The 27984-nt window shown below is 45.7% G+C and overlaps 1 protein-coding gene across 1 annotated transcript in view; it reads left to right on the plus strand.

Moving 5' to 3' along the window:
* The window catches only part of CASZ1 (castor zinc finger 1), a 48294-nt gene extending 24367 nt beyond the window's left edge, over positions 1-23927 (plus strand). The window contains exons 9-19 of the mRNA XM_086625510.1: positions 871-1012; positions 2207-2270; positions 4834-4994; positions 8431-8553; positions 9930-10265; positions 11746-11944; positions 12467-12638; positions 15328-15476; positions 17365-17599; positions 19003-19296; positions 22678-23927. Coding sequence (XP_086481636.1) covers positions 871-1012; positions 2207-2270; positions 4834-4994; positions 8431-8553; positions 9930-10265; positions 11746-11944; positions 12467-12638; positions 15328-15476; positions 17365-17599; positions 19003-19296; positions 22678-23927 — 3125 coding nt within the window. The remainder of the gene's footprint in view (positions 1-870; positions 1013-2206; positions 2271-4833; positions 4995-8430; positions 8554-9929; positions 10266-11745; positions 11945-12466; positions 12639-15327; positions 15477-17364; positions 17600-19002; positions 19297-22677) is intronic.
* Positions 23928-27984: the final 4057 nt, after the last annotated feature.

A 27984-nucleotide genomic window follows, 5' to 3' on the forward strand; every position in this document is an offset into this window, starting at 1 on the left:
AAAATGCCACTTGCTGTCTGAGAAGCAGCTCGCCGTCAGCTGTACTGCCGGAGGGTAAATTAATATTTTAGTCACTTGGGGATTGTGGAAAAAAGCTCTGCAGACATGTTCCTGTCAGCAACTTTTTTTCCCTCCTTTTTTCTTTGCTGTTCTTCCTAATTTTTTTTCTTTAATTTGTTCTCCCCTTTTTCTTCCTTTCCTCTATTTTTTTCCCCTTCCTTTAATTTGAACTTTTCTTTCCTGGCCTCGGCACTAAGCCTCCTCCAAAAGAAGAATTCTCCTCCCTTTTTGTGGGGACGTGGCGTGGCGAGAGGCCGCGCGGTTCGAACCGGTCCCGGTGACTGTCACCTTCGATAGCCCCGACGGGGCAGATGCTGCTGCTGGGCACGCGCAGTGGTGGCCACCGCTGTCGCTACGGCAACGCGGGGATTGGGGACGAGAAAGGGGGCTTGACTAGCAGTCGAAAGCTGCCACATTGCCTCAGCATTAACAGAGTCTTTAATAAACGCTTAAGAGGCAGCCCTGCAAATTAGTTATGACAGTTTGTGCAGAGAATCAGGTCTCCCCCACGCTCCTTCCGCCCTTCTCCTTTAAAGGGCCCATAGCCTGGACAACTTTGACATAATTTTGCAATAATTATCACTTGAAGAATTTCCACGCTGGAGTGGACGTCAGAACCCATCATGTCAGTTTGGCAATAAACGCTGACCAGCAATCCCAGCACTTCCCTCCCCCCACACTTTTTCTTTGCTTTTTCCATTTATGCACTGGTTGTAGTGATTTAACTTACTTATTGCCACTGTAACCTCATTTTAGACCTACATTTTTCATTTAATTTTTGCATTTAATTTTGGTGTCTTTCGCAAGCAGGGAATGGACAACCAGCAGCTCCTGGACGGTTCAATCCAGTTCAGGTGAAGCAGGAACCTGTGGAGGCCATGGGATCGTCATCTGCCACCAGTCAGGAGTCCTTGCAGGAGCACAGCTTGGACCTGAGCGTCAAGGATCACGGGTGAGAGAAACACGCAGGCAGGCATGCTTTGCTCTTTCTAGCATCGAGCTCAGAAGTTTCCATACCTGTGACATGAGAGGACACAACATGTTGTCGAAAGGCAGTTTCACAGTGGCTGAGTTGGACACCCCCAGACTGGAGGCGGGGAGAGTCTCTCGACTCCCCCTCAAGTGTATGTTCTCCAGATGGTTTTCTGGGCTCACAAGCACCTACCGACTCTTTGACAAGTGCTCCCCTCTGAAAAACGAGCCACTGGCAAAGCTCCTTCTTTGACTTAGACATTGCTGCTGTTGTCATCAAGAGCCGATCGAAGGCTGCTTGAAGCACACTTTTAACAGGAGCGTTTGCACTGGTGTGATAGGGCATTGAATCAGGTCTGAGAGAGACACCTTCCACAGAAACTGGACACAGAAAACAACTGGGTGTGAGGCTAACTCTGGGCTGGGCCTGGCGTGTGCTAATCTATAGTTACGGTGATGAGTCTTTGCACTTGCGCAGATGTGAACGCACCCATCTCAAGGCGTGTGACCCGCTTGCCCAGCATCTCTACTGAGAACAGGAGTGTTTGGGGATTGTCCTGTGTGGAAAAACTGCAGAGGAGCTGATACTGGGGATAAGCGAGCCTGCTCCACTTGGACTTTCATATGCTTTCCTTGCCGTACTTTATTTAAACAAGCCTCAGTTTGACTTGTAGTCAACCTGAACTGTTACTGCTGCCCGTGAAATACGAAGGCTGCCTTTCAGCAGGCTTAGCTGTGGCCATAAGGGTTGTTGCCTTGCCTTCTCCTCTGCTGCCGAGAGGGCCTTTGTCCCTGGTAGCATGAGCCTTCTGTCAGCATCCCCCCTGGTTTTGTGGCATGTTTTTGGAAGTTCTAACAGGATGAAGGAATAAAACATGGGGTGGGTTGTGAGTCAGCTAATAAAAAAGTGTGATGGTGGGGACACTGGAGGAAAAGGTCTGGACTGTTTAATGGTGGAAAGAACTAAATCCTGCAAACTTGGGACCCTCTTTCTTTCCATCTTGGCTACCACCAAGTAAAAGAGTTTGGTGTGCCCAAGGGAGGGTGGGTATCATTCTCTTCCTCCGGATGTAGCAGGTGAGGAGCGAGGCAGCTTGAAGGGAGAAGGATTAATCTCAGTGCTCACAGTCCCTGTGCACATCTTAACTAAACCCTGTTGGTTTGTGTGTTCCAGTAATGAATCAAATGGCCACACAGTCTCGGCAAATTCATCTCTTTTATCCTCGCTTATGAATAAGGTAAGAGCCATCCATCAAACGCCTTTCATTCCCCCCACCAAGAGAAATTAAAGCTGCGATGGCGGGGGGGGGGGAAGAGATGCGTTTGTTTTTTAATGTTTTGCCTCTAATAAGATGAGTTTGTACCATTTAAATTTTGAGATCATTTTTCATCGGGTATAATTTCAGAGCCACTGCTTACGAATTAATTTAATGAACTGGCTGAAGAAATATATTGCAGCCTCTGACACCTTTTTTTTTTTTCCCATCCTTTCTAGACAGAGGAGGGCTCAGAAAGATTTTTTTTTTTTCATTTTTATTTCCAGAACCTGGCAACTTCTCTCTCGCTCTCTTTTTATAGTTACTCATTTTGTTTATTTACTTAAAACCATTTTCTTTCATTGGGGGAGGGGGAGGAGAATCATTTGGTTTTATGAAAGAGAAGAAAAAAAATTCAAGTTTTGAGCCAAAATCATCAATTTCTGTCTTTCTGCTGTGAGTAATGGTGTCCAACAGAGCCCCCTTTACCATGTTCTATAATATTTATTTTAGATAATGCACGGTTTCTTTTTACTTACTTTTTCCTTAAATTATACATCATCTCAAATATATATTTCCCTTTCACATGATAAATTCTACTGTACCAAGATTAATTTTGCTGTTGTATACAACTGCAGTAGAGATCAGGGCAGCCTTTGAGCCATGCTTTAATATTCTACTGTGTGATAGGTTTTACAGGCACTACTATTGCCGTCCCCTTGGCTCTGGGCGTTACATGCATCAAGGCCATATAACCCTCAAGAGAGGGCAAAGTGACTTTGCCCAGTAATCTCTCGCCTCCTTTCTCTCTTATTTCATCACTCTTTTTTCTCTGTGTTGTTTAATTTCTGCGTTTGTCCTTACACCACTTTTCTCTTCCATTGGCTCTCTGTTACACTGAGTTTTTCGTGTTCCCTTTTAAACTTAATTTCTTATTTGTTCCTGCATATTGTCCCTTTAGTTATTTCAAATATGCAGCTCTTTCTCTAGTGAGTAAACCTATTTAGTAAGTCTGCTGCCTGGGATCTTGAGTCATTCGGAAGGCCCCAGCTCAGGGAAGTTCTGTTTCAATAGATATTTCACTTGAAAATCTCCAGGAGAATATGAGATTTAAGCATATGCTTAGAAAGAAGCATTCATTTGTGTGCAGACCTGCATAAGACTCTTTATGTTGTGCAAAATAGGTGTAGCACAGGTACACAATATGAGTTCTTCAGGTTTGTTCCTTTTTTAAAGAAAGAATGGGATTAACTGATGACTTGAACCAGCGAGGAATAGAGCCTAGTGATTTGAAGGAGCCTATTCCAAGACTAAGGATTGCAGAATCAAACTCGGTGTGCTCAGGAGCACGTCACACTTGCGTCTTCCTCTTGCTGCACACAATTTCTGTCCGTGGAGGAATCCTTCATTATTTGCCTAGGAAAAAGAACCCTTTACAGAAGTGGAATGCCCAACAAATACCAATGGAAAAAGACAATTTGAATTTCTGACTCCAGCCATAAAGAGCTGCAGTCTCCACACAGCAGCAGGGGCTTTACCTTCAGGGGGCATTGAGAGCCTCCAATAGCCAGGGTTCCTGTAGCGTATTGCCGTTTATTTAGGGGGGCTGTCAGGCTTAATTAACTGATATTTATAAAGGGCTTCGAGATCCTCAAGTGAGTGGAGTTTATAATGCAAGTATTGGGCCCAATCCTACATTTTATTCATGCGAATTTCAGTCTTGTTACTGGAGGTAATCGAGAGCACAACAGAGCAAGAAAAGGTCTGAGAAATTGTGCATTTATTATGAAAGAAAATTTTCTCTCTAAGCACTCTTAAGTAACTTCCTTTTTCTATCCTGCACATCATATGCCTGAACCTCTAAACCTTCTCTGTGTACCATCTCTTTGAAGCCTTTCACACAAGGCAGATTATTGTGAGTCCAAGTCCTGCTGTGTGCAGGCTGTGTCCATTTCACACAGAAAGTGACATCATTTCTTTACTGAAGTTGGTAAGAATTTTCTAGGAACTTAAGCAGAGGCAGAATTTTTCCCTAGTTGAATGAGATTCCCCCCTCCCACCCTCAAACATACCCGATAGTCAGTTTAAAGGAGGAGACATCCATGATGCTGGGATATGATGATTCTAAATAAACTAGAGCTTACCAGTTCTATCACTAGCTCCGTACTAAGAGACCAGCATTTTGTAGGAGCTATATAGGGTTATTAATGTTTAAGCCTGCACATCTGTCCCATACTCAAGGTATGCCTCTCTTCACCTCAGTTTCCCCATGGATAAAATAGACATGATGCTTCACGACTTTACGCAAGAGCCATGAGTATTAGATGGGCACCTGAGTACTTTGTGATAGTTGGGTGGAGGACGCCGAAGAGTGAGGTGTTACTAAGTTTTGTTGACGCAGTTGAGGTGGCCTGTGCAGACTTCTTGTCTTCTCTCTTAATCTTTGAATACACAGCTTTCCATGGGATGATGCTGAGGGCATCCAGAGCGGCAGTGTCCGCAGCTGTGTGCTGGGCTTGATGCAGTGTCTATGTTCTTGTTCCAGATGTCCAAGACCAGCGCCAGCCTTGGCAACCTGCTGAACATTAAGACAGAAGGAGACGGCAGCCAGGCTGGGACTGGAGAGCCAACACAGTACTTGGGCAAGGCAGTGAAGGCACTTGTCCAGGAGAAGCTCTCTGAGCCATGGAAGATGTACCTGCGCCGGTAAGGAGAGCATGAAACTGGGAATAGAGGAAAGGGGAAATTATTTCTGTTGCAAAGTGTCTGGCTCATTAGTTCACACTGGAATGCCGAGTTCTCTTGAATGTAAAGGCCTACTTCTGTGATACCTTCTGGGTATCACCTTCTGGGGTGCGTTTAGTCCACAGTCCTGGTTGGCTGCAGGGTGTTACTGTCCTGTAAGAAATATCTGTCCACATACAATTACTTTTCAAAGGGATCTTGAGAGCCAGCGACGAGCACAGATCCTCACATAGTACTGTTAGCCTAGACTTCATCTTAGGCTCCTCTTTATGCCCCCAGTCTGCAAGTCCAGGGGACCTGCTGCAGCTTGCTCTTAGCACTGAGCTTCTGTTGGACCACGTTTAGTTATTAAGCACAGATCACAGAAGCCTTAAAATGCTTGCTGTGGCATTTCCTCTGATCATAGGAGTAGGCCACTGAAACAAAACCGGGAGTATAAGGGGTATGGGAACTGGGATGGTTTCTGCTGGTTTTGTTGTAGACAAGGAGGCTTGAAAGGAAAATGGAACAGATACAAACTCACCCACACACAGACACATGCACATACATGCCCAGACAGACACATGCTTTGAGCGTACACAGATACACCCAGACAGACACACACAGGTTGTGCTCTGACGCAGATACTGCCTACAAATGCCTGTGGACACTTTGTAAATCACAGATTTCGATGTGGAAGACTAGAAAGTCTTCTAGTCCATCTGCCTCTGGCCAGCGTGAGATCCTTCCCTGCAGTCCGTTTGCATTTTATCCAGCCTAGTTTTAATTATGCCAAGCAGTGTGGCTATTTTCTTGTCTCTGACAGCATTATTCTACCACCTAATACGTTTCACTGTCACTATTTTTTTCATGGTATGCTGCCTGAATTTCCCTTTTTTTAATTTTGTTGCTGTCCTCCTGGTTATATCTCCTTGAACCACAGCAGATAATTCCTCTCTGCAATTGCAGTTCACCCCCTTCAGATAGTCACAGACTTTTAGCATACCACTTAACCAAGCTTTTTTACTTGTTTTCATCTGACTTTGTCAACGAGACCCCTCAGCCTGCTGATCATGTTGTTGCTGCCGTTGTTCTTGCTGTTCCCTGAATGGGTGCAGCACTGGGTGCCGTTCCTGTATCACCACACCAGATACAACACGCTTCCTGCCCCCAAATACGCAGCTCACAATGTGCTTCCTTGTTTGCATCCGTACTCCGTAACGTATATGTAACACATTTACTATCTGCTGTTACACAGGATTGCTTTTAATGTTGTTCTCATGAGTCCCCTATGTATAAAAACACCCCCCCCGCCCCCAGATGTATGAGCTGTGTATTTCCAAATAGACTCTCATATTCTGAACCTTCTCCCTTGTCTTGCAAGGCCTCTCGGTGTTGTTTTTCTCCTCTTGCACTGGTGTTGCCAACTCCTCCCAGTTTAGTATCTTCTGTGAATTTCATTAACATGCTGCTTGCTCCTTCTCCTAGATTACTAATGAAGATGTTAAATAAGCTCAGACCTAACCAAAGTCATCCTTGCAGCATTCACAAGATACCTCCTCCCAGCTCAATATGTTGCTGTTTGTCATTAGCCTTTGTTTACGGTCCTTCAGCCACTTTTCAATCCATGAGGTAGCATTCACATCCAGGCCAATTTGAATTAATTCTAAGCATATGTGAGACTGTATCAAAATGCTTTACTAAAATCCAAATATATTGCATCCCTTCATCCACTAATTTTGTAATTCTATCAAAAAAAGCAATTAAATTTGTCTGGCAAGATTTATTCTTTATAATCCTGATGCTGTTTATTGCTCATGGTTCCTTTATCCTCTAGATGTTTAATGATTTTCTCCTCCCTCTTAATATTTGTTCCATTACTTTACTGGAAGGAGAAGTTAAGACTAGAGGTATGATAATTGTCAAAGATCCCTTGTCTTTTTTTTTTCCCTGAAAGAATCAGTACCTAGTTTTTATATTTTTTTTTTTCCAAATTTCCTAGTACCTCCCTCTTCTCTATGGCTTAAAAAAATAGCAAATAGTAATGCAATCAGTTTGTGAGTTAATTTCCATTGCACTTCAGGACATACATCATCCAGACTGGCTGATTTGTGCATATTTATATTTTCCAACCAGTCCCTTTATCTACTGTTCTAGAACATCTTCATTTTATCCCTAATTGTCTGCTTTGTCTTCAGTTTTCCTATCCAAAGCAAATTTTCTAATGCAGCCATTTTTGACTCATCAACTCCCACTTTTATCAGACTGTCTTTCTAAGCACACCACCTCTTGTCCCTGATAAAACAACCCCTTTAACTTGTAGTAACTTGGTTTCTTATCTCCTACCACACCTTTACTTTCCTTCACCTTCTCCCTGCAAGCCCAAACTGACTGCTTGTATTCTACATCCACTGACCTCCCTTCTCCAGTACAATTTTTTTTTTCTTTTTCCTTTACCTTCAAATTATGAAGAGGTCCCTCCTGGGACCACACAGGCTGCTGTTTGTTTCTTGCTTTCCTGCTCATCAGAGCAATTGTAGTTGGTTGTATCTTAATTATGGAAGATTCCCCTGTTAAGTTTCAAATCCTTCCTGCCGGTGTTTTTTACTGGATTTCTTGATTTGCTGTAATTCTGGAGTTTCCTGAAATCACATGTATTTGTGCTACCCTTACTGATAAGTCTGGAGAATCTCAGCAGTGGATGAGCAGTGAAACCATGCTTAGTTGGTTTTCCCTCTGGACTGTTTCCTCCGAGATGACAAAAGGTGTAGCTTAGATGAAGGTTTTTGCCTTGCAGCATTGGTTCTTCTGTACTTCAGGGACTGTGCTTTTCAGTATTTGCACATACTAGGCTGTGATTGCTATAAAGGCAATACTTCGTCTCTCCCATCTATGTGATACCCTGCTGTTTCAAGGTGGGGGGTGGGCAGATTCTGATCTAGATTCCCTTGGACTACAGTTGTTTCTTCCCTTTTGCTACTGCCAGTAGATAGAAACAGGAAAAAAAAAAATTACCTGCAATGTTTCAGCAGTGTCCTCTCAGTCTGGATTTCCCTTAATTTACTAACCTCTGGTCGTTCCTCAGAGCCTTGGCTTGTGTACCTAGGCACTCTAGAACATTAATGATTTTCATCTTTTGCTTCACAGTGGTTCTGTATTTTGCTCCCACTAAAAGTGAATGGGAGTTTCTCAGTAAAGTTCAACTGGAGAGAAATTATGTTCTTGTTCTGCATGTTCAGATCTATAGAACCAGCAATAATCAAGCAACAATGCCAGCAGTGCTGTTTGTGCAGCAGGGACAGTGATGTTAGAAAACAGAGTGGTAGTAGAGTTGATCAACAAAGAAAAAAATGTCTGTTCCAACACTGCTTCTCTTCTGAGGCCTTCTGTAAGATGCCTGCTTGTCTGCTTTGGCCAGGTTTGGTACCAAGGATTTCTGCGATGCGCAGTGCGACTTTCTCCATAAGGTGCATTTCCATTGTGTGGTGGAGGAATGCGGTGCCCTCTTCAGCACCCTGGATGGAGCCATCAAGCACGCCAAGTAAGTGGGAGAGCGCGAGTCTTGGGAAACCTTGGGAAAACTCTACAACACGCACACTGCAGGACAAGAGAGACCTTACTGAGTAACTCTACTCAAGAGCAGGAACGTGGGCAGTCCTGAGGGCAGCGGTTTGGGCATCCACATGCTTCCTGTGTAAATGTGCTCAGCTAAAATTTTCGCAGAACACTGCGTCCTCTTTAATTTTGTTTCACAATAAATGTGCTCAACTTGTGAAAAAGAGGTGTCTCTCACAGTGTTGGCAAGGCTGAGAATTGGACACTTGTGCTTTTCCATAGCCTACTTGACAGACAGTGTGTTCAAGGAGACCTGTACTTCTCACAGCACACAAATATATGATACAGAGAAATAAGAAAACATGAGAGAGAGGATCCTGTAAACTCAACCATTGTCAGAGGATACAGACTTTTTGTGATATAGACAGCTCCCCATCACTGCAGTGAGAAAGCATTTCATTGTTCTTTGTCTTGTCACGACAAATCTCTTTTAAAAAGTTTTCCCTAGCCCTTAGTTTGTATGGTTTTGTTTAAGAGGTTCATATCACGTGGATAAGGATCTTGAAATGAAGCAGTCAAACTGGCCGACCCAACAGCAACCTCCTTCTCACCTTGCCATGTTCTATATTTTAAAGCATTTGTCATTTCACGTCATTTTGGAAAGCAGCAGACAGCCCAGAGTTTGGTAGCCAGAACTGTAGCTAGATAATGTGGCCCGTATTACAGAGGCTGTGCAGCAGGCTCAGAACTCCGGATGACTCTTGAGCGAAGAACGAATTCAAGATACGCTCCCACTGTTACAGTGAGGGGACTAGCGAAGGAGGGGTGGGATATTGGAAATTCTCCCTGTTGCAGATTTCTGCAGAGCCTGATTTACAGTTCAAAACCACACCAAGCTCTTTTTAAAGGCAATGGAAGATTTGGCTGAGTAAAGAATGAATAAGGCCACGTGACTGATTCCGAAGCAGTTTAAAGGGAAGGAGATGTTGCAAATTTTAAGCAGAAAGATCTGTTCGCACAGTTGGTCTCTGGCATTGGATAGTTCCTTGTGGTTTGCTACTACAAACTACTGGTTCTCACAACAGCAATGAGAAGCTGCCCTCATAGGCATATGGATCCTCCTGACTGCATCTCTCTGATTTCAACATGTTACTGCACCTTTCTGTCCCAACACCTCTTAATGAACTCCCTTCCCTTCACAGACAGTCTAGGAGGCCCCTAAATCTTTCCACGTTTGCAGAACCTCTTTTGGGATTTAACCTCAATTTGTTTGCAGACTCCTGCCACATTCCTGTTGATGTTTAATCAAGTTATATGCAATGGTCAAGCATTTATGTCTGAATCACGCTGTCTTTTTTGCAGCTTTCATTTCCGAACTGAGGGTGGAACTGTGAAAAGTAACTCGGAGTCTCCCTTCTCAACTGCTACTGAGAATAAGGCTTCACTCGCCCCTTCATCACCATCTGCTACTTCTGTCACCATGGCAAGTGCTCCTGCCCTCGATGTGCCCACTCCAAGTCCAGCTACTGTGCCCTCTGCCCCCACACTACTAGCTTGGAAGCAGCTGGCTTCAACCATACCCCAGATGCCTCAGATCCCTGCATCAGTGCCTAACCTGGCAACTTCACCCTTGGCAACGACTTCCCTGGAGAACGCCAAGCCTCAGGTCAAACCCGGATTTCTCCAGTTCCAGGAGAAGTAAGTTGTAGATGCTGCTTGCTTCCTTATGTCCTCTCCAGCCTTGCAATCCCCTCTTTACCGCTGCTCAGAGCTGTGGTACTACATCTGTATTCACCCACTGAGAGACCTTCTGTCTGGAAATGAGGCCTGACTCGCCCACCTCCAGCTCCTGCTGCAAGTCTGAGCCTTACCAGGAGTTTCTGTAGTGGAGCAGAAATCAGTGGGCAAATGAGTGCTCAGTCGTGCAGAGGTGAGGTGTTACTGCAGCAAAGAACTAACTAGGAGTAGATGTTTACAGATGCTGGAAAGGAAGCTTACTGGATTTCTCCTGGATTTGTCCCCAGTAAGCTCTGTGGCCTTTTCCTGAGACTGCTATCTGTAACTCAGTATCATACAGCTCTTTTGTTTTTTTTTCCAGTGATGAAGACTGGGGGTCAGGTAGTGGAGGGGACACAAGTGCTTGGAGTCAGCCTTACCAGGAGTAGGTCTCTCAGGAGCTCAAGGAATAGGGAGCAATTCTCTCTCACTTCAGATTTGTCAAAGTTTTGCTGTCCTGGCTGAACTTCTGTACAAGTGTAACGAGTCTCCTTAAATTCTGTGCCTCTGGTTTTGTAGTGTTAGTTTACAAAGTAATTCACAAGGGAGGTGTTTGGCAGAAGGTAACATACCTTGCAGAACTTCTTTTAAAACATTAAAGAAGTTTCACAGCGTTGCTGTGATGATGGTGTTCTTTCTGTTACATAGACAGAAAGAGGCACAGAAGTCACATGGTTTACAGGAGGACACAGGAGTCCAGGATCAGGTCAGGCATTCCAGCATAGTTATTCAGGCTGGTGGAGTATCAGTCTCTGGGTCATACATTGACAGTCATTTGTCTGCTTTCAAAGAGTATATTAATCCTATTTCACATTTCTGAGTAGGTATCATTGGGTGCAGTGCTTGGGATCCAAGAGATCAATGTTCAGCTACCTCTGATCTGACCTCTGTGTGTGCAGCCAGAAATCCATGGAATGGGTGGGGGGAGTAAGGTACCAAAACCATTTAGCTGATTAAATAGGCCACTGCCAATTCCGTCTAATCAGGGGAAGCCCTGGCATCTTGCAGTGTGCACGCCCAAGAGTTCATTTCAGTTACAGAAAATCGAGATGGGAGAAGTTACCTGACTCCACTGAGGTAAGAAGAACAGGCAGAAAGGGAGAAACAGCATCTATCCAGATCTTGAGAGAGCTTTAAATTGGAAGTGTGGCCCTCAAAGACTACAGCACCCACCATGAATTGCTGTGTTTTAATAATCTTAATCAAGAAGGCGCACTAGCGTGGTAGAATTGCAGTAGTGGTGCCAGCATCAGTTTTACTAAAGAGGAAGGTGGCTATGGGAAATCCGTAGGCCATGTTTGACACAGAGGCTTCAGCTGGGCTCCCCTTGAATTAAATTTTGGCAAAGAAACAAATGTGTGAAATGAGTGAAGGTGATGATTGGGTTTTGGATGTATTCCAGCGATCCCTGCCTGGCAACGGACTGCAAGTACGCCAACAAATTCCACTTCCACTGTCTCTTTGGGAACTGCAAGTATGTGTGCAAAACCTCTGGCAAAGCAGAATCCCACTGCCTGGACCACATCAACCCCAACAATAATTTGGTAAATGTGCGAGACCAGTTTGCTTACTATTCGCTGCAGTGTCTCTGTCCGAACCAGGTAAGAGCAATTCAAAAGCAACGTTCTAGCCTGAGTGTGTGTGTGGGAAAGGAAGAATGGGAAGGAGCAAGTAGACTAGGAAGTGAGGCTGTGTTTCATTCCTGGTCTAACTACAGAACCATGGAAGGGTCTTAATTATGTGGTCTAGCAAAATGTTTGGTTTCCATCAAACTGAAAACCACAGTGCTTTCATGTTTCTTTGACTTGGGTGAAGCGGACAAGGCAACTAGAATGATCTAAGAGACACAATTTGAAATAAAATAAAAATCTATGATGAACAACAGGGAAAGCCAAGAGTCAGGTTTGGGATATTTCAGCGTAGAACAGCTCAATACAGAATATGTGACAGCAATACAAAATACAAGACAGGAACAAGGTTGCACTGCAGCTTGTGGAAGATAGATGGATGTGGTCTGGAGTATCAGTGCAGGTCCCTCTCAGAGGGACAGCATTAGCAGCAGGCAGATGAGAGTGCCTCTGTTTCAGCTGTGCTTAAAGCAACCTGCCTGTTTGCTCCTCTAGCACTGTGAATTCCGGATGCGAGGGCATTACCACTGTCTTCGTCCTGGCTGCTACTTCGTGACTAACATCACCACCAAGCTGCCCTGGCACGTGAAAAAACATGAGAAGGCAGAGAGAAGGGCAGCCAATGGCTTCAAGTATTTTACCAAGCGAGAAGAGTGTGGCAGACTAGGTGAGTTTTCTTCTCTGTCCCCATCACCTTTCTCATGTGGTCCTTGCCCAGGATAAAATGCCATGAGTTAGAGCTTGCGAGTTGTGCTTAAGATGTATTTGGTCGTTAAGTCACTAAGCAAGAAATGGAACAAAACGCAAAGCAGTCTGGAGATGCAGCTTCCTCTTTGTTTTTCATTTTTATCTAATTGTCAAGGCTTTTTTTGTGGGTTTTTTTTTGTGTTCTTCGTAGTCTTTTGGGCCCACTGCTTGTCTTAGGTGCATTTCAAGGGTGCTCTTAGGAGTACAAAAGGGTATAGAGGAAATGCCACTCTGATGAGTGCCTTGTGTGAAAGTCTTCCTGTATCAAGGAAGTCACTGCCTTGCTTGATTCCAGGCCGCTTCAAATTAAACTTTTTTTTTTTTTTTAACCAGTGCAGCACATTGAAAGCCAAAGGGCAAATAACTGGAGATAGAGGTATGGAGAAGAGCATTCAATAAATGATGCCCTTCTCCTCTGAAACCATTCACCAGAGACACTTGTGAGCAGCAGGGAGTCTTCGTGCCACCTGAGATGTGGCACAGCCTCAGGCTGTGGCTTGCCCCCTTGCCAAAACTATTAGCAGGACTGCAGTAGTTATTAAATCTAAGTGCCTCTAGTGTAAAGCTGGTAAAACAAATGCATAACAACAGAAAGCAGAATGCATTCCCAGGGTGGTACCTAGAGCTGAAACCCAGGGCTCTGAGATGGGGAAATCCCTAAAGAGAGCTCCAGCAGAGCTCTATCCTGAACTGCCTGGGATTCACTTAACCCTTCTAGTTGAGTTTTGGCTTAACAGTATCTCAGACCCAGTCTTCTCTGTCGCTCCTGGTTGTAACAAAAGCTGAAACAAAACAGGGTTCAGAATAACACTCCCAGGTGCTGTTCTCTCACATTGCAGGGAAACAGCCACAATAACCAGAACCAAACTTTCCTTTTCAGCTTTGAATACATCAAGAATTTATTTCCAAACGATAGCTTGTTTGTGGTAACCAGGGTACTGCGTGTCAACATGCCACAGCCAGTACTTACCTAGGTCTCCTTTACACGTGTCAGTAGATTCAGCAGTTGCTGTTATTTGTTCAACTTGAGGTGTTTCAGGTGATACCGGGGCTAGACAAAGCAGGACAGTGATATATGACACCCAGCCTACACGGATGCCCTGGCAACAGGCGAGCCTTCACCTGCCCTTTGCTGATAGTGTTTCAGTCCCGCCAGCACTGTTTGTTCTCCGTCCCAAAGAACAGCACAACGTGATGGGGAGGGCAGATGAGGTGGGGCTGTGGGGAGTGCAATTCCTAAACAAACATAAACTTGGCGTGCACATAAAACACTATCTGGGAGCTAAAGAGGGGCTGGGTGATTCAGGAGCTGTTTGGCAGCAAGGCATCTACAGGCTGGCCACGTGTCAGCACTGTTTATTTTTGGGAGCCATGGGGTACGTGCGTTCAGCAGTATGTACACATGCTATAGGTGGGGCTTGCCGTGCAATAAACATACGTGTAGCCAGCAGCACTCTGCATTGGCCTGTGTAGGTACAGGCAGCATGATGGGATGGTGTAGCTGGATGTGTTCGTGTAGGTGTACATGGTTATACCAACATGTAAATGCATGTCTCCTGCTCTGTGCATCTCTGCTTTGTGTATAGACAGCAGGTGCAGAAAGCACTGGCCTACTTTAAGGGCCGTGAAACACACACACGATAGATTTTTTTATATGTGTGTTTGTGCATGTATAAATATATACGTGCATGCATAGGTGAGGGGAGAGAGATTAAAAATATGTATGTCTGTAAGTAAAAGTGGATGGGTGGAGCTAGACGATAGACAGGTGAGTGAAACCAAGCCTGTCTGTACCTCTGTGTGTATAAGGGTATGGCCAAGAGATGATGGAGAACAGACTCTGATTATTGATACAGCTGTGTTTTAACTGCAACAAGCCATTATTTATCAGGTATAGAATGCGGCTGTTCAGGATTGTCTGTTAATGAGATACACAAACTTCCAGCATACATGGCACCAACCACGAGGAGCAAAACCATGTCACGTGCTGTATGCCAGAACCCATATGAATTGCTTGTCGCTTGGTAGCTGCCCCTATTACACAACAAATTCAGAGTGGCAAACACTTCCTGGCTGATTTCTGTCTGACTAGAGAGCATACACTGTCCAGAGCTAGAGCTTTTAAGAGACTGCTTTTCTGAGAGCACAGTTAAAGGAAAAAAGAGAACTTTTCATTTCTAATGTAATTATGAGCATGTATTTTCGATTGTAACTTCTGTGATACAGTTAAATGTCTCAGGTTTGTTCTCTTTGTAAAGGAGAAGGTGCTAGCTAAGACTGGAGACCATTAAGCACTGCTAGATGTAATGGTTATGTTCCCTTCTTAATAACAAAACGAAGAGGGATGGGACTAGTCTGTAGCTCAGTCTCACTTCTTAAATCTATGTACACAGTAATCCTCTCTTGCAGTTGCTCAACAGGCAAAAGATAATTTAATTTTTTTTTTTAATTCAGGACTGTTCCCAAAGAACCCATGATCATTGATAATCGTCAATCCACCAGAAATCCATGTAGCAGCAGCCTTGTCCCATCTCCAGATCATCTTCCCTCCAGTCCCTTTCCCTCTTGGTACCTTTCATGTTCTACATACAATGGTTTTGTGTCTGTAGGTTGCAAATACAACCAAGTGAACAGCCACTTTCACTGCATTCGAGAGGGCTGCCAGTTCTCCTTCCTGCTCAAGCACCAAATGACATCCCATGCCCGAAAGCACATGAGAAGGATGCTGGGGAAGAACTTTGATCGTGTTCCTACTCAGGTGACTTCACTGGTTATTTAAGTTGTAGATCTGCATGTAGTGTTGGTCCCTTTGGTTGCTTTCTGCAGAACTGCTTTAGTGCCAAGACACTCGTATCCAAACTCTTAAGGATATATGTCTGCTCTGGAGGATGCAACTGGGATGTGTGCTTTCTCCCAAACTGGCTTTGAACTTCCACAACACAAGGAAAGATGATGAAGCGTAGACATCAGAGCATTACTTAGTGTAAACAGCTTTTTCTAGTGAATTATAGAGAAAAAAAATTGAGAAGGATAACACTAAAATACTCATATTTACAACTTGCACTCCCTCTCTACTCTCTCAATATACACCAATTGGCTTATTAAAATTAAAGTGCTTAGGATGTGGAAGAACTGAATGTGCTGGTTAAAGCAAACATTTCCTGTTGCACATAAGGAATGATTTGCTGCTTCCACCTAGAAATACCAGTCTTGAAATTTCTCTTCCCTCATTGATTTGGAGTTAGTTTGTCCTCTCTCAGGAAGTAGCAGAGGGATGCAGTTGCTTCTTTTCTAACACATAACTGAGAGCAACTGGCAGATGAGGTTTGTCTGTTTCACGAAGAATTTCAACTGCAGCACTGAGCTGCTGCTCAGAATGGCAGCACTCCTGCAGCCTCCTGCTTCTTGCTCTTATTCCTTAGTTGCTTTAACTTCCATTGAATTGGGAGATGAAACTAGCTAGCTTTATTTAAATGCCTGTGACTGATCTGACCCTAAGGATATCTTCCGGTATGCGAAGAACAAAAAGGGTCATCTGTAGAAGAAAGTTGTGAACCCCCTTTCATTCCACAACATGGGAATGAGAGATCCCTATTAGTTAGTTATTAAGTACTGTCAATAAGTTAATTGTTCAAGTCTAGTGCTGTTAGATTTAATGAGTTCACAGATGCCGAGGAACTGGTGTTACTGTTGCGGTAGCTTTTGTTCTGAACATGAAAAGCTAAGGTACAAGAATCAAACTTAGGAGAGATTTAACAAACAGAGTTGTCTTCACTACATGCTGAGTCTAGCCCTAGGAATTTTGGCACACGCCGAGCAGAAGATGCTAGTTTTGACCTCCATCTCCTTTCACTGGCAATCCTATCTCACTTCAGCAGCGGAGAAGTAGTAATCTGGCCTGAGCAATCCTGGGATCATGCATGGTTGGTCTTACTCTATTGCTGTCCTTAGCCCGTGGAGCAGTCCAGCACACAACAAAGCAAGGATGAATCTACAGATCAGGCCATGTGGCAAATCTAACCAGATTGCTGTGCTGCCACTGCCTTTCTGCATTTAAATGTACTAACTCCAGTTTTTCCCATTCCTCAGCACTCAGTAGGCACTTTGTGTTGTTTTTGGATATACATAGCTTCTGGTACCTTCCCAGGTCACTCCCCCGAGAAGACCACGCCATGCCAGGCCGCAACAGCTGCCTGTGAACAGAGCACACACGTGTCACTGGTTTCAGTCGTTCCCCTGTTGCAATGTCTCAGCATGCAGGTACTAGGACAGTCATGTCAGTAGTTGTATTTCCAGTCTCTGACTGCAGCAGGACCTATACAATAAGGTAGTAATGCCAAGATTAACACCTCCTGTTTTTGAATGCATCAGGACCCACACACCAGGATAGCGGTGCCAAGATTAACACTCCCAGCCTCTGAGCGCATCACAATTCACATACCAGGATACCTGTGCCAAGTTTAGTGCTCTGAGCTCCCAAGGAAGGAAGGGAGCTCCTAGCCACAGTGCCATGGGTTCCACTCATGAGCATGTTCCAGCTATCCCTCATGAACTGCGGCAGAGAGAAATACATGTGCAGACAGATGGTTTTGGTCTTGGAGTCTTGCTTTTGGTGTGAAAGTCCCCGTCCTGTTTTCTTGCTGCAGGTTATTGGCCACACTCCAAGAAATGAAAATCTGCCCCAGGTTGGCAGCATGGCACCCAGCCCAGCCTCATCAGGAACCCCAGCTTCCTTTCAGGGACCCCCAAGCATGATGGACACGGAAACAGATGAGTACATGGACTACACTGGCTGTAGCCCTGGAGGTATCTCTTCTGAATCTTCCAATATGGATCGCAGCTGCTCCAGCACTCCAGTGGGCAATGAAAGTACATCAGCAGGTAAGAGAGGAGGGGGGTGTGTGTGAAATGGATCATCAGTTGCCTGCTCTCTTGGGAGATAAACTCACGAAGAGAGGCCAAAGGACAACTGCACCTTAAAATATAAACCGTACCAGCTTCACAGTAGTGCCTCGTACTAACCTAGCTCCCTCCATCATTGTGAGAAGAGATCCATCAAAATGTGCACCTCAAGCATCCATGAACTAACAGCGTGTACTTTTTCCTCCCCTGAAGAGAGGTTTTTATCCTGTGTCTTGGAGTTGGATCTATTTTAATAACTGATTTAAAAAAAAAAAAAAATTGTGGTTTTGTTCTGTACTTGGCGTTTCCCCTGATGTCCTTTCGTATTTCCTTGTGCAGCATCTGAAGTTCAGGCACTTTGCCATTCTGTTGAGGTACAGAAAGACTGTACAAAAGCAAATATTATATACACAGGGGGATATAATATAAAAACCTACCCCATCTTCAGAAATCAACATGTAAAAGAGCTCACCGAGCTCCCTTCCTCATGCACAAACTCTTGCTCCACTTTGCGCAGTGTTGCACAGAGAAACCTCCATCATCCCCTCTTTTTGGAAGGAAGTTTCTGCCATTGTCTCCTGTTTGCCAGGATAATGTGTAGCCATCTCCTACTGCCCTGGATTACAGGGTTTTCTTTTCAGTAGTCAGATCTTTTATGAATTCTGTTGTGATCTAGTGGTGATCCAGAGATCTCTTAGCTGTCCTTCCCAGGGTTAAGCGTTACATTTTAGATAGGCTGCCTCACTGAGTTTGCTTTAATTTTGCACACATTTTCCTACTTTTCTTTCCCACACCAGTTAGATGAAGGTTATCATGTAGCACACGTAACTACATGTTGTATGAACACTGCTGGGTCATGACAGTGGTGGCCCCATGGCATTAAAGCTCCTCCAGAGGGTCCTGGTGGGACCGTGGTTCCTGCCACTCTGTATGCTGTCTGGCCCAAGTCATGCATCCTGGGAAGCAGCCCCCACTGCCATCCAGGTGGTGAGCGAGTCCACCCACCCAACGCGTGAGACCACCGTTACAGCTGTTAGCTGGCACACGCTGGCACCGTAAAGATGCATCAGCAGGAATTCCTGTGCTAAAGCCCGTGGCTCTTCGGCCGTGCCACTCAAGCCACCTTACCTTCTGCAGAGACAACCCTCCTCTTTCTGATGCTGTCAGTTCCTCACCTTCTGTTTCTTCTCTGTTACAGTTCTGTTTCATGCATTTGTGAATGTATTTTCCATTTTCATCATATTGCTTCTGCTCTTGGGTTCTCATTTCAGTTCTTTTGTTGTTTTTTTTCTTTTTTTTTTTTTGTTGTTTTTGTTTGGTTTTGTTGTGTTATTTTTTTTCCTTTTTTTTTCTGCTTTTTTTTTTCTCTCCACGTTCTCCAGGCTGCCTGGTTCCTTCTACTGCTACTGCTGCTGCCGATGATGCTACCCACAATGCACCACAACCTCAGCCACCATCTCTGCCTCCATCTTTCTCACAAGCCCTGCTTAGGTCTCCCCTTCCCACCCTCCCCTATCTTTTCTCTCCATCTTGTCTCTCATACTCTCTGCTCAGTGCCACTCTTGGATCCAGCAGAGGCATTGTCATGCCTGCCGCCAGCACCACTGGGTTTTCGCCCATCATTGCCACTCCAACTCCAGTAAAAAGTGACGTTCCCTTAGTTCAGGATGCAGCAGGTAACACTTCTTTGCTTTCTCTCTTAGTGTCCTGTGCCCATCTCCTTCCCCACTCACCCTGCCCACGTTTTTTTCTCTGCACCTTTGGGTCAGTAAAAAAGCATACGTCACTCCGTGTCTTACTTACCTTTATCCGAGGGCCCGTCCGTGCCTGCTCCTTTTGACTGCTGCCACAGTAACCACAGCTAAGAAGGGTAACCAAAACCACAGCAAATCACTGAGACACATTTGGATACCTGAGAGCAATTTCCACCAATTCCCAACTATGACAAAACTCTAACAAAAGCCATAGTTAAAAATGCACTTTCACTCTCTTGATAGCAGCAGGACGGCCACCAAGCAAACTTTTGCTCATGTAGCATTAATGGGACTTGGAATTCTTGTTTAGACCTTCCAGGCCACCCAGCCCCGTGCCTACCATAGTCTGCTGCACGCATCTCAGCAGGTGAATGTCTGACAAGGTACCCCCTTCCCATATTTTTATAGATCTCGTAAGCTTCTCTGCTTCCTATTCATATATGAAGCCATAAAATTCAGGGCTGCTTTCCCCAGCACCAGGAATAGAGTGAAGTACAGTCAGCGTCGCTACGATGACATCAGCCAGCTCAGGCTGTTTCTCACACTCCCTGTTATTTACATCTGCTCTTAACAGCTGCAGAAAATACAGCCAGATTTTTAGTTTTAAGCTGCCATGTTTCTCATGTGTGACTAAGATCAGAGACGTCTCAGGCTGGAGATGCTCATTCCAGCTGGGAATGTTTTTTAGGGTGTGTCTCAGTTTTGGCTTCTTTTCCCAACTCCCAGCTCTTTTCTAGTTAATTAAAGGCATATTTGTGCTTAAAGTTCACACTTAAGAGGATTCTGGCAGCCTACAAATGTCCCAGTCATTCTTCCTGCCACTTTTAGTAATGCACAAATCCAAGGTAAACGGTTGGGAGTTTGGCTGAAGGACCAGCTCCACTTGGAAGTTCACAGGTTTTTCTCATGGGCCTTGGCAGGAGAAGGATCTCTGCCTTGTCCAGAGGAATGTGTTCCAATGAACAAAATTGAAAGGAAATTATATTTTTGCTGCTTTTTTTAAACTTGATTTGCATGCAATCCGAAACATCTTAACTTGTGCTGTGCTTTCCTCTAATTAAATTTTTAACTTTTTTTCTTTTCACCTTTGTATAGTTTCATGAATGTTTACATTAGTAGTAGTAGAAAAGACAAGCTTATGGCATGCACTTGCCCTTGGGATTACATCCGTTGAGGTTTACAATCCTCAGTTGGGTGCTAGGCACTGAATGTTGTCTCGTGGCTAAAGGAGGAGAGTGTTCCAGGTTGTCATTGCTTTTTCGTACCCTTATTCTGAAGCTTTGCCTGTATTAGGAAAAACAAAAAAGATTTAACTAAAGTTTTAAGCGATCTGTTTGAACTGTTGTAAAAGGTGAGCAGATACATTGAGTTAAACCAGGTAAAATTTAAATTCTACTTACTTCCCAGATTTTCCATCCAGAGTCTTTCCTCTAAGATGGCTTATCCCGTAGTTCTGTCTGAGAGCAGACAAGATGACCATTCATACTAATGATAAAAGTCTTGATGGTTTGGCTGTAATTTTTTTTAAAAAGAAGGAGTAAAGAGTTGATCTGGGTAGCAGCGATTTGTCCAGGCAACAGTGTACTTACACGAGTTGCCTGGAAGCAGAGAATGAGATTTTTTAGTATCCGATGTTTGGTGGGGAGCAGAGAGTAATTGGCCACAGATTCTATAGCTAAGGGCTTGCTAATTTAAAATCTACAGTGGCAGAAAGTTCTTCTTTCACTGGTAGCTGGTTAAATTAGCCCTAATGTGCAGTTTCCACCAGCTGCGTGTCACTAAGATGGCCTCACCATGGATGCCCCAAGCTGGTGTCCTGATTTGCAGTCGGAGCAAGTGTGCCATGTAAGAATGGGTGTGGAAAAATCTTTTGTTCTTTGCTTACCCTGCAATGTATAGCCCAGGCATGCCAACGACGCGGGAGATTAGGTTGCTGGTACCATTTCCGTTGACTTGTATCTTTCAGTACAGTGCCAGTTGAACTTTCGGAAGCTTCCTTCAGTGATTGCCACCTTCTCTCAAAGGGTTGTGATTTGAAGGGCTAGATATGGCAAGAATAGCATTCACTACATTTAGTACCTGCTTATCAGCCAGAAAAAAAAAAGAAAAAGTAATTCTACAACAGTCAAACAGATGACTGTGTCTTCAGTCTCCTAGACAAGGATGCAGACTGCTCTGGATTCTCAGGCCCCAGGCACTGCATGTCACAAATCATGCCTCTTTTTAAGAGGATGGCAGTTTCAGCATGAAGGGGGGGGGGTGTGGGGGGAAAAGTAGGTTTTAGTTGCAAGCTATAATTTCCAATTACACTCACAGTTCTGCACCTGGTGAGAAATTCTTGCCTCCAACGGTGTCTGTGCTGCATGTTGATACTGGAGATTGTGGTTTGATTCTGGAAATAGCAAGCAGAGAAGAAAAAAAACTTAGTAGATATAATGAGGTCAAGTCCTTGATGTCAGCTTGATCCTAGGGGACGTGAGCACTAGCCAGTTACGCTGGCCCAGTGAATGAAAGTGGAAGATAGATGGAGGCTCTTTATTTACTGGGGGCATCATGTGAGTTTTGAGACCCAAGGGAAAGCTGTAGAACTGGTATTTTCTCTCAGAGTCCACTGGCTAGTGATGATGAGAATTAGCCCCATTGAACATCTGTCCATCTGTCTTTCTAAGTGCACTCATCCTAACATGTAGGCTCATTACAGTGAGGGATGTTGCAGTCTCCTGGCCAAAGTCCATCCTGTTTCTATAAATCCCCCCCTTGCAGTTTTAATCACGCATGGGATCTTCCTTCACTTCCTGCCTGTCCTTGGCAACTGTAGTGTGTTGTAAGAGCCTGGGTAGGGGGAAACAGCACACACGTACCAGCGTTGAGCACGCTTAAACCCTTTTACCACTTCAACCCCAGTGAACGACAGTAAAACACCTCAGTCCTTGGACTGGAAGCCAGCTCCTCTGTATTAAAGTCTGATTTGAGGGAAATAGAACTAGAGATTAACTAAGCAGCAGGAGAAACCCTGAGAGTAGCAAAACAGAGAAGCAACAGTTAGTGCTTGGCCAATATCAATACACGAGAGCAGCAATCAGAGGCAAGGTGCAATATGCTGAGAAGTGAGGAAGCCGTGTCCAGCGGGCATCAGCCAGCCCACGATCCCGGAGTTCAGGCATACCTAGAGCTTGAGGGATGAGCCACTGGGTGGGAACAACTGCAGCATCACGTCTTGGCAAACACGCAGCTTGCCGGGATGGTTAGGAGCCGAAGAGAGACATGGCTGTCAGCAACACCACTCTTGCTTTCTCTCCTCAGGGAACACCATCACTATGCCAACTGCCTCGGGGGCCAAAAAGCGTTTCTGGATTATCGAGGACATGTCCCCGTTTGGCAAGCGCCGCAAGACCGCATCCTCACGCAAGATGCTGGATGAAGGGATGATGCTGGAGGGATTTCGGCGCTATGACCTCTACGAGGACTGCAAGGACTCCAGCTGCCAGTTCTCTCTCAAGGTTACGCACTACCACTGCACGCGGGAGAACTGCGGCTACAAGTTCTGCGGCCGTACCCACATGTACAAGCACGCCCAGCACCACGATCGTGTTGATAACCTGGTGTTGGATGATTTCAAACGCTTCAAGTCTTCACTGAGCTGCAACTTCCCAGACTGCCAGTTCTCTGGCAACAGCACACACTTCCACTGTCTGCGCTGTGGCTTCCGCTGCACTGACAGCACTAAGGTGACGGCCCACCGTAAGCACCACGGCAAGCAGGACGTCATCAGTGCTGCTGGCTTCTGCCAGTTCAGCTCCAGCGTGGACTGCGAGGTGCCTGACTGCAAGTACAAACTCAAGTGCTCCCACTTCCATTGCACCTACCCTGGCTGCAAACACACAGTGGTGGGCATGTCACAGATGGACTCCCACAAGCGCAAACATGAGAAGCAGGAGCGAGGGGAGCTTCCTGCCATCTCTCCTGGCCCTGAGGGCCTTGCCCACTCCACTCTTGAGTATGACATCCAGAACTCTTCCATCAACCTGGACAGTTCCCTCAACCTCAGCACTGACAACAACAGCTCCCTCTTCTTCCTGCAGAACGCGGCTGGTGTGGGCCTCAATGATTCCCTGGACCTCAGCAAGAAGCAGTCAGAAGTCACTGAGGGTCCATCACCGAGCCGAGCCGGGGCCGCACCTCAGGAAAGGGGGGCGGTGGCATCTGGATCTGGTGATGTGGAGGACGAGGATGACTCTTCCCAAGAGGATGAAGAGGATGATGAGGAGGAGATGAATGAAGAAGAGGAGGATGATGAAGAGGAGGAGGACGATGATGACGACGAGGAAGATGATGAAGAGGAAGACTTGAACACAGATTCTGAAGAATCACTGCCTGACCCTGAGGGCCTGGCCACTAAAGAAGATGGAGAACCAGAGGAGGCTGCTTCTTCCACAGACCATGGTGATGCTTCCAGGCCAGAGGGTGAACCAGCCCTTACTCCAGCCTCAACTCCTGCTCCAGCTCCAGCTGCTGCCCCAGCCTCCACCGTGGCTCCAGCAGCTTCTCCTTAATCGTAGAGATAACAGCGGCAGTGGTTTGGTTTTGCTCTTACACAGAATTACTAAGAGGACCCCATATGAGGCAAGAACAAAGATTGGGATGGCAAGTGAAAAACAAACTCCGTGCCACACACACGAGAGAGGGAGGAAGGAAGCCCATGCTCCTCCACAGGCCCCACTGGAGACAGGTTCGCAGCAGGACTGGTGCTGCATCGCTTCCTTCGGCGGATCGCAGAACACGGGGGCAGGATGCAGCAAAACCCACCCTTTTCTATGGACATGAACCTCGAGGGTACCCGCTGCTTTTCCTTGCTCCCTGCATGGTGCGTGGGGCCTGTGCCCATCTGGGGACCCTTTGTTATAGGTGGGGCTCTATCCCCCCCATTTTTCTTTCTGGGTTTTATTTTTCCATGTTTTCAGTTGTACGATATTAATAATAATCTCCACTTCTTGGAGGGGGGTGGGTGGGAACAACAGGTAATGAATTTTAGAAATATATATTTGTGTGTGTGTCTCTCTCTCTATATATAATGTACACACACACACACATATATAAAATCCAAGGAATTGGTGTCACAAAGACAACTAGCTCAGCTTTTGCCAGTGGGAAGGAGGGGTGAGGGGTGCGTGCTCTCTCTCTCCTCACCCCTCCCCCCTTCTTTCTCCAGCATTAAATGAATGGCATCAGACAGCAAGGGTGGGAGTGGGTATTTATTGTCACATAAATGAGGACGCATTAATGAATGAGCAGGGGTGGGAATGGGACACTCCTCTGTTCTTCCAGATCCTTTTTACTATTAATGATAATAATTTTGAATGCTATTTATATTGTAAAACTTTCTCAGTCTTCACTTTCTCTGTAGGACACCTCTCCTCATCCCTGCTGTTCTGCCTGTAGGGATTTAGCTGAAGTAACTTGGGAAGAACACAGTGGGCAGTTAAAGGGGCTGTCACACTGGAGGACTGGGGTTCATCTCCCATCCAGTTCCATCTCATGCCAACCCCCAGGTGCTTCCTCTCTCTGTTGAGGGCGAGGCGTTTTTGTGGTGCTTCAGTATCCCCATCTCAGGAGGTTGTGAGCTGACACTCTGTCCCACGGTGCAGCACAGGGAGCACCGTGCTCACAGAAGAGCGTCCCAGCCACTAAAGCAGCCTTGAAAATACTACTTGCTCTCTGACCCAGGCAGTCGTACAATGACAGGTATGGCCCCAGTCCCCAAGCCCTCACCCCCAGCCTTCCCCTGGGGATGGGCAAGTCTGTCTTTCTGCATGGACTGATACGGATCTCTGGTGACTTCTGGGAGAGGGTGAAGGCACCACTGAAGAGGAAGGAGAAGGCAGGCAAACATCCAGCATCCCACTGTGGGACGTCCTGCTCAGCACTGGGGCGGGGAGGGAGGACACCACTGTTCTGCAGCACCTGAGTAGCTATTGGCACAGTCACCGTTTTTGCAGCTACAGAACATGAGGCTGCTGCGACCTGCACAGCACAGGGACCTCAGAGAGGGGCAGCTGCTAGCTGAGGCCAGGGTGTCGGCCAGCTAAGAATGCATTTCTGGGTCTGTGCTGATAAATTGTGACAGTCGAGCTAATAGCTCGGGCACTGCATAAGCAAATGGAGCTACACTGTGCTGAGACCTTGAGACCTGCCTCCAGAAGCTTGGGCTTTCCCCTGGTTACACGCTCTTCCCTGCTCTTTTTTCCTAGCCCTGTCTGGGAACACACACTACAGGATACTGTCCCAGACTCTGACAGGTGAGACAGTAGCTGTTTGACCCCCAAATCCTCACCTGAGTCTGAGAGGGCTTGTCTACGTAACCTGGGCTCCAGAAGGACTAGCTTTGTGAATTCGTTCTGACAACAGTTATTTCAGTGCCAGTTTGTAAGTATACCAGCCTAGCAAAAGGTTCCTTAGGTCTGAAGTTTGTCCCTTTTTTAAAAAAAACAAACAAACAACTAATTATTTTTTCCTAACATCATGCAGGCATCTCTCTCCCCCCCCCCCACCCCCCCCAACTCCATGAGCACTTCAGCTCCAGGGGATCCCCATAATTTGTTTTCACCCTGAACACATAAAGGCCTCAAGAAGTTTCGGTTGCTTTTTTTTTTTTTTTTAATTATTTCCCTAAGGAACTGGTGCAGATCAGGTCCGATTTATAAACAAGCAGCTCAGCTGTGTAAATGTGGGGACAGAATGTTCAGATAATGTTTCAAAAGGAAAGGCAAAAAAAAAAAAAAAGTTGTACAGTATTTTTCCTGTAAAGGTTATTACTATATATAGAACAAAAGAGAAACCACCAATGCCGGGGGATGAGGGGGGGGTCATCTGCCTTCTGGATAGCCCTTAGATATGGTTAATTGTGTGCAATTTTTTTTCTCTCTCTTTTTTTTTTTTTTTAGTTTCTTCCCCCCCCCCCCCCCCCCCCCCCCCCCCCCTTCAACATAGTGTTTGTTTGTAGGGGTGGCAGGGGAGGGGGGGCCTTAATGCTACGGTTTGAGGCTGACTTCACACTCCTAGCACTGACCCGAGCTGCACGATTCCGAATTCTAACTTGAATTTTGTAGAGATGAAACAAATGAAAACAAAAATGAAATACTGTTATTACTAGTTTGTAGTTTATTTAATTCTTTGGAGTTCTTTTCCTCTATCAGCTATTTGTGTGGCTTTTATTTTTATAGGGTTTTATTTTTTTTGTTTGTTTTTTTGTTTTGTTTTGTTTGGTATATCCCCTGCCCTCAACTGTGTGTTTTCTAGCACAATCCAATTCTTGAATATAATGAAGCTCATGTTCCTGGGGCAGAGTGAGGGAATGAGGCCCTGGAATTTCTAGAAGTGGGATGGGGCAAAAAGATTTTAACTTTAATGGCATTTGCTGCAGGTTCTACACTTGTACATTTTTCCCAAATTCAGCTACTTAGATAGTGTGGTGATGGGCTCCAAGAGGAATCCTTGTACGTAAGACAAGCTGCATCTTGCAAAACAGATGCATTTATTTTGGACCACTGAAATCAACGTGATGGCTGTCGGTGAGTTCTGTGGGAGCAGGATCCAGCCTGCAGCCTTCAGTACAGCATCCTGCAGGGTCTCACGAGCCCTGCCTGGGAGCCTTGTCAGTGCTGAAGGCAAGGGGGGAGCCTGGTTTCAGTGGCAGGGCATGGGGCTCACTCTTATTTCCGTTCAGGATAGGCAGGCTGTTTCCCTGCTGTTCCAACCTGGGAACCTGCACCGGGATGTAATGTTTTTACCTCTCCCCTTTCACATCTCACCAGACTCCACTGACTGAATCACTGCACAACAGTGGGAGAAAGCAGAAGTGTGTGGAGAAAAGGGGTAAAAGATGGACCTGGTACAGTCACCAGATGGCTCTGGTAGTGCCAGCCTACTTGGGTTGGCACTGGACATCACACACCATCCCAGGAGGCAGCTTTAGGCAGGTGCGGCCAGTGCAGCCACACCAGGATCCGTGCTGGAATGGGGCGGTTTCACACGTCCTTCTGCCTGGCTAAGTGTGCCAGAAGGGCCTGTGTTTATCTATGCACACCATTTTCTCCCCCAAGGCACCCTACTTCTCCCTAACATCTCAGCCTTTCTCCCAAACTTTTATCACACCTTCTCCAGGAGCTGGTACAGGGAATGAGATTTCTTTCCCAACAGGCTACTGCTGAATGCACCATCTGACCCCCCCAGCAGGTCAGATGCCCTCACAGAACAGTGGCCACCCTGCCCTTCCCAACAGGGCCACCCAGCAGGCTGTCCCGACCCCAGAGCGCGACTTAACCTTCTCCCAGTCTAGTTTCTGTAAATCTCTTTCTTACTATGTCTCTATTTGCAACAACAACAACAACAAGTTCAGAAAGTTAAACCCGTATTTTATTCTGCTATGTTAAGGCTTTAGGTCAGCAAAACTCTTAAGCAGATGCTTTCTGCACGGGCACGGGTTTAAGCCCAGGCTTAAGTGCTTTCCTGAACAAAGACCTCAGCAGCACCAAGATCCCTGCTACAGCACGGTGGTTTTCACGTCGAGCGATCATATCACTGGTAACGCAATACTCTTGAAGTTTGTGCTTA

This window comes from Tauraco erythrolophus, chromosome 23, assembly GCF_009769465.1.
Source record: "Tauraco erythrolophus isolate bTauEry1 chromosome 23, bTauEry1.pri, whole genome shotgun sequence".
Classification (NCBI taxonomy): Eukaryota; Metazoa; Chordata; class Aves; order Musophagiformes; family Musophagidae; genus Tauraco; species Tauraco erythrolophus.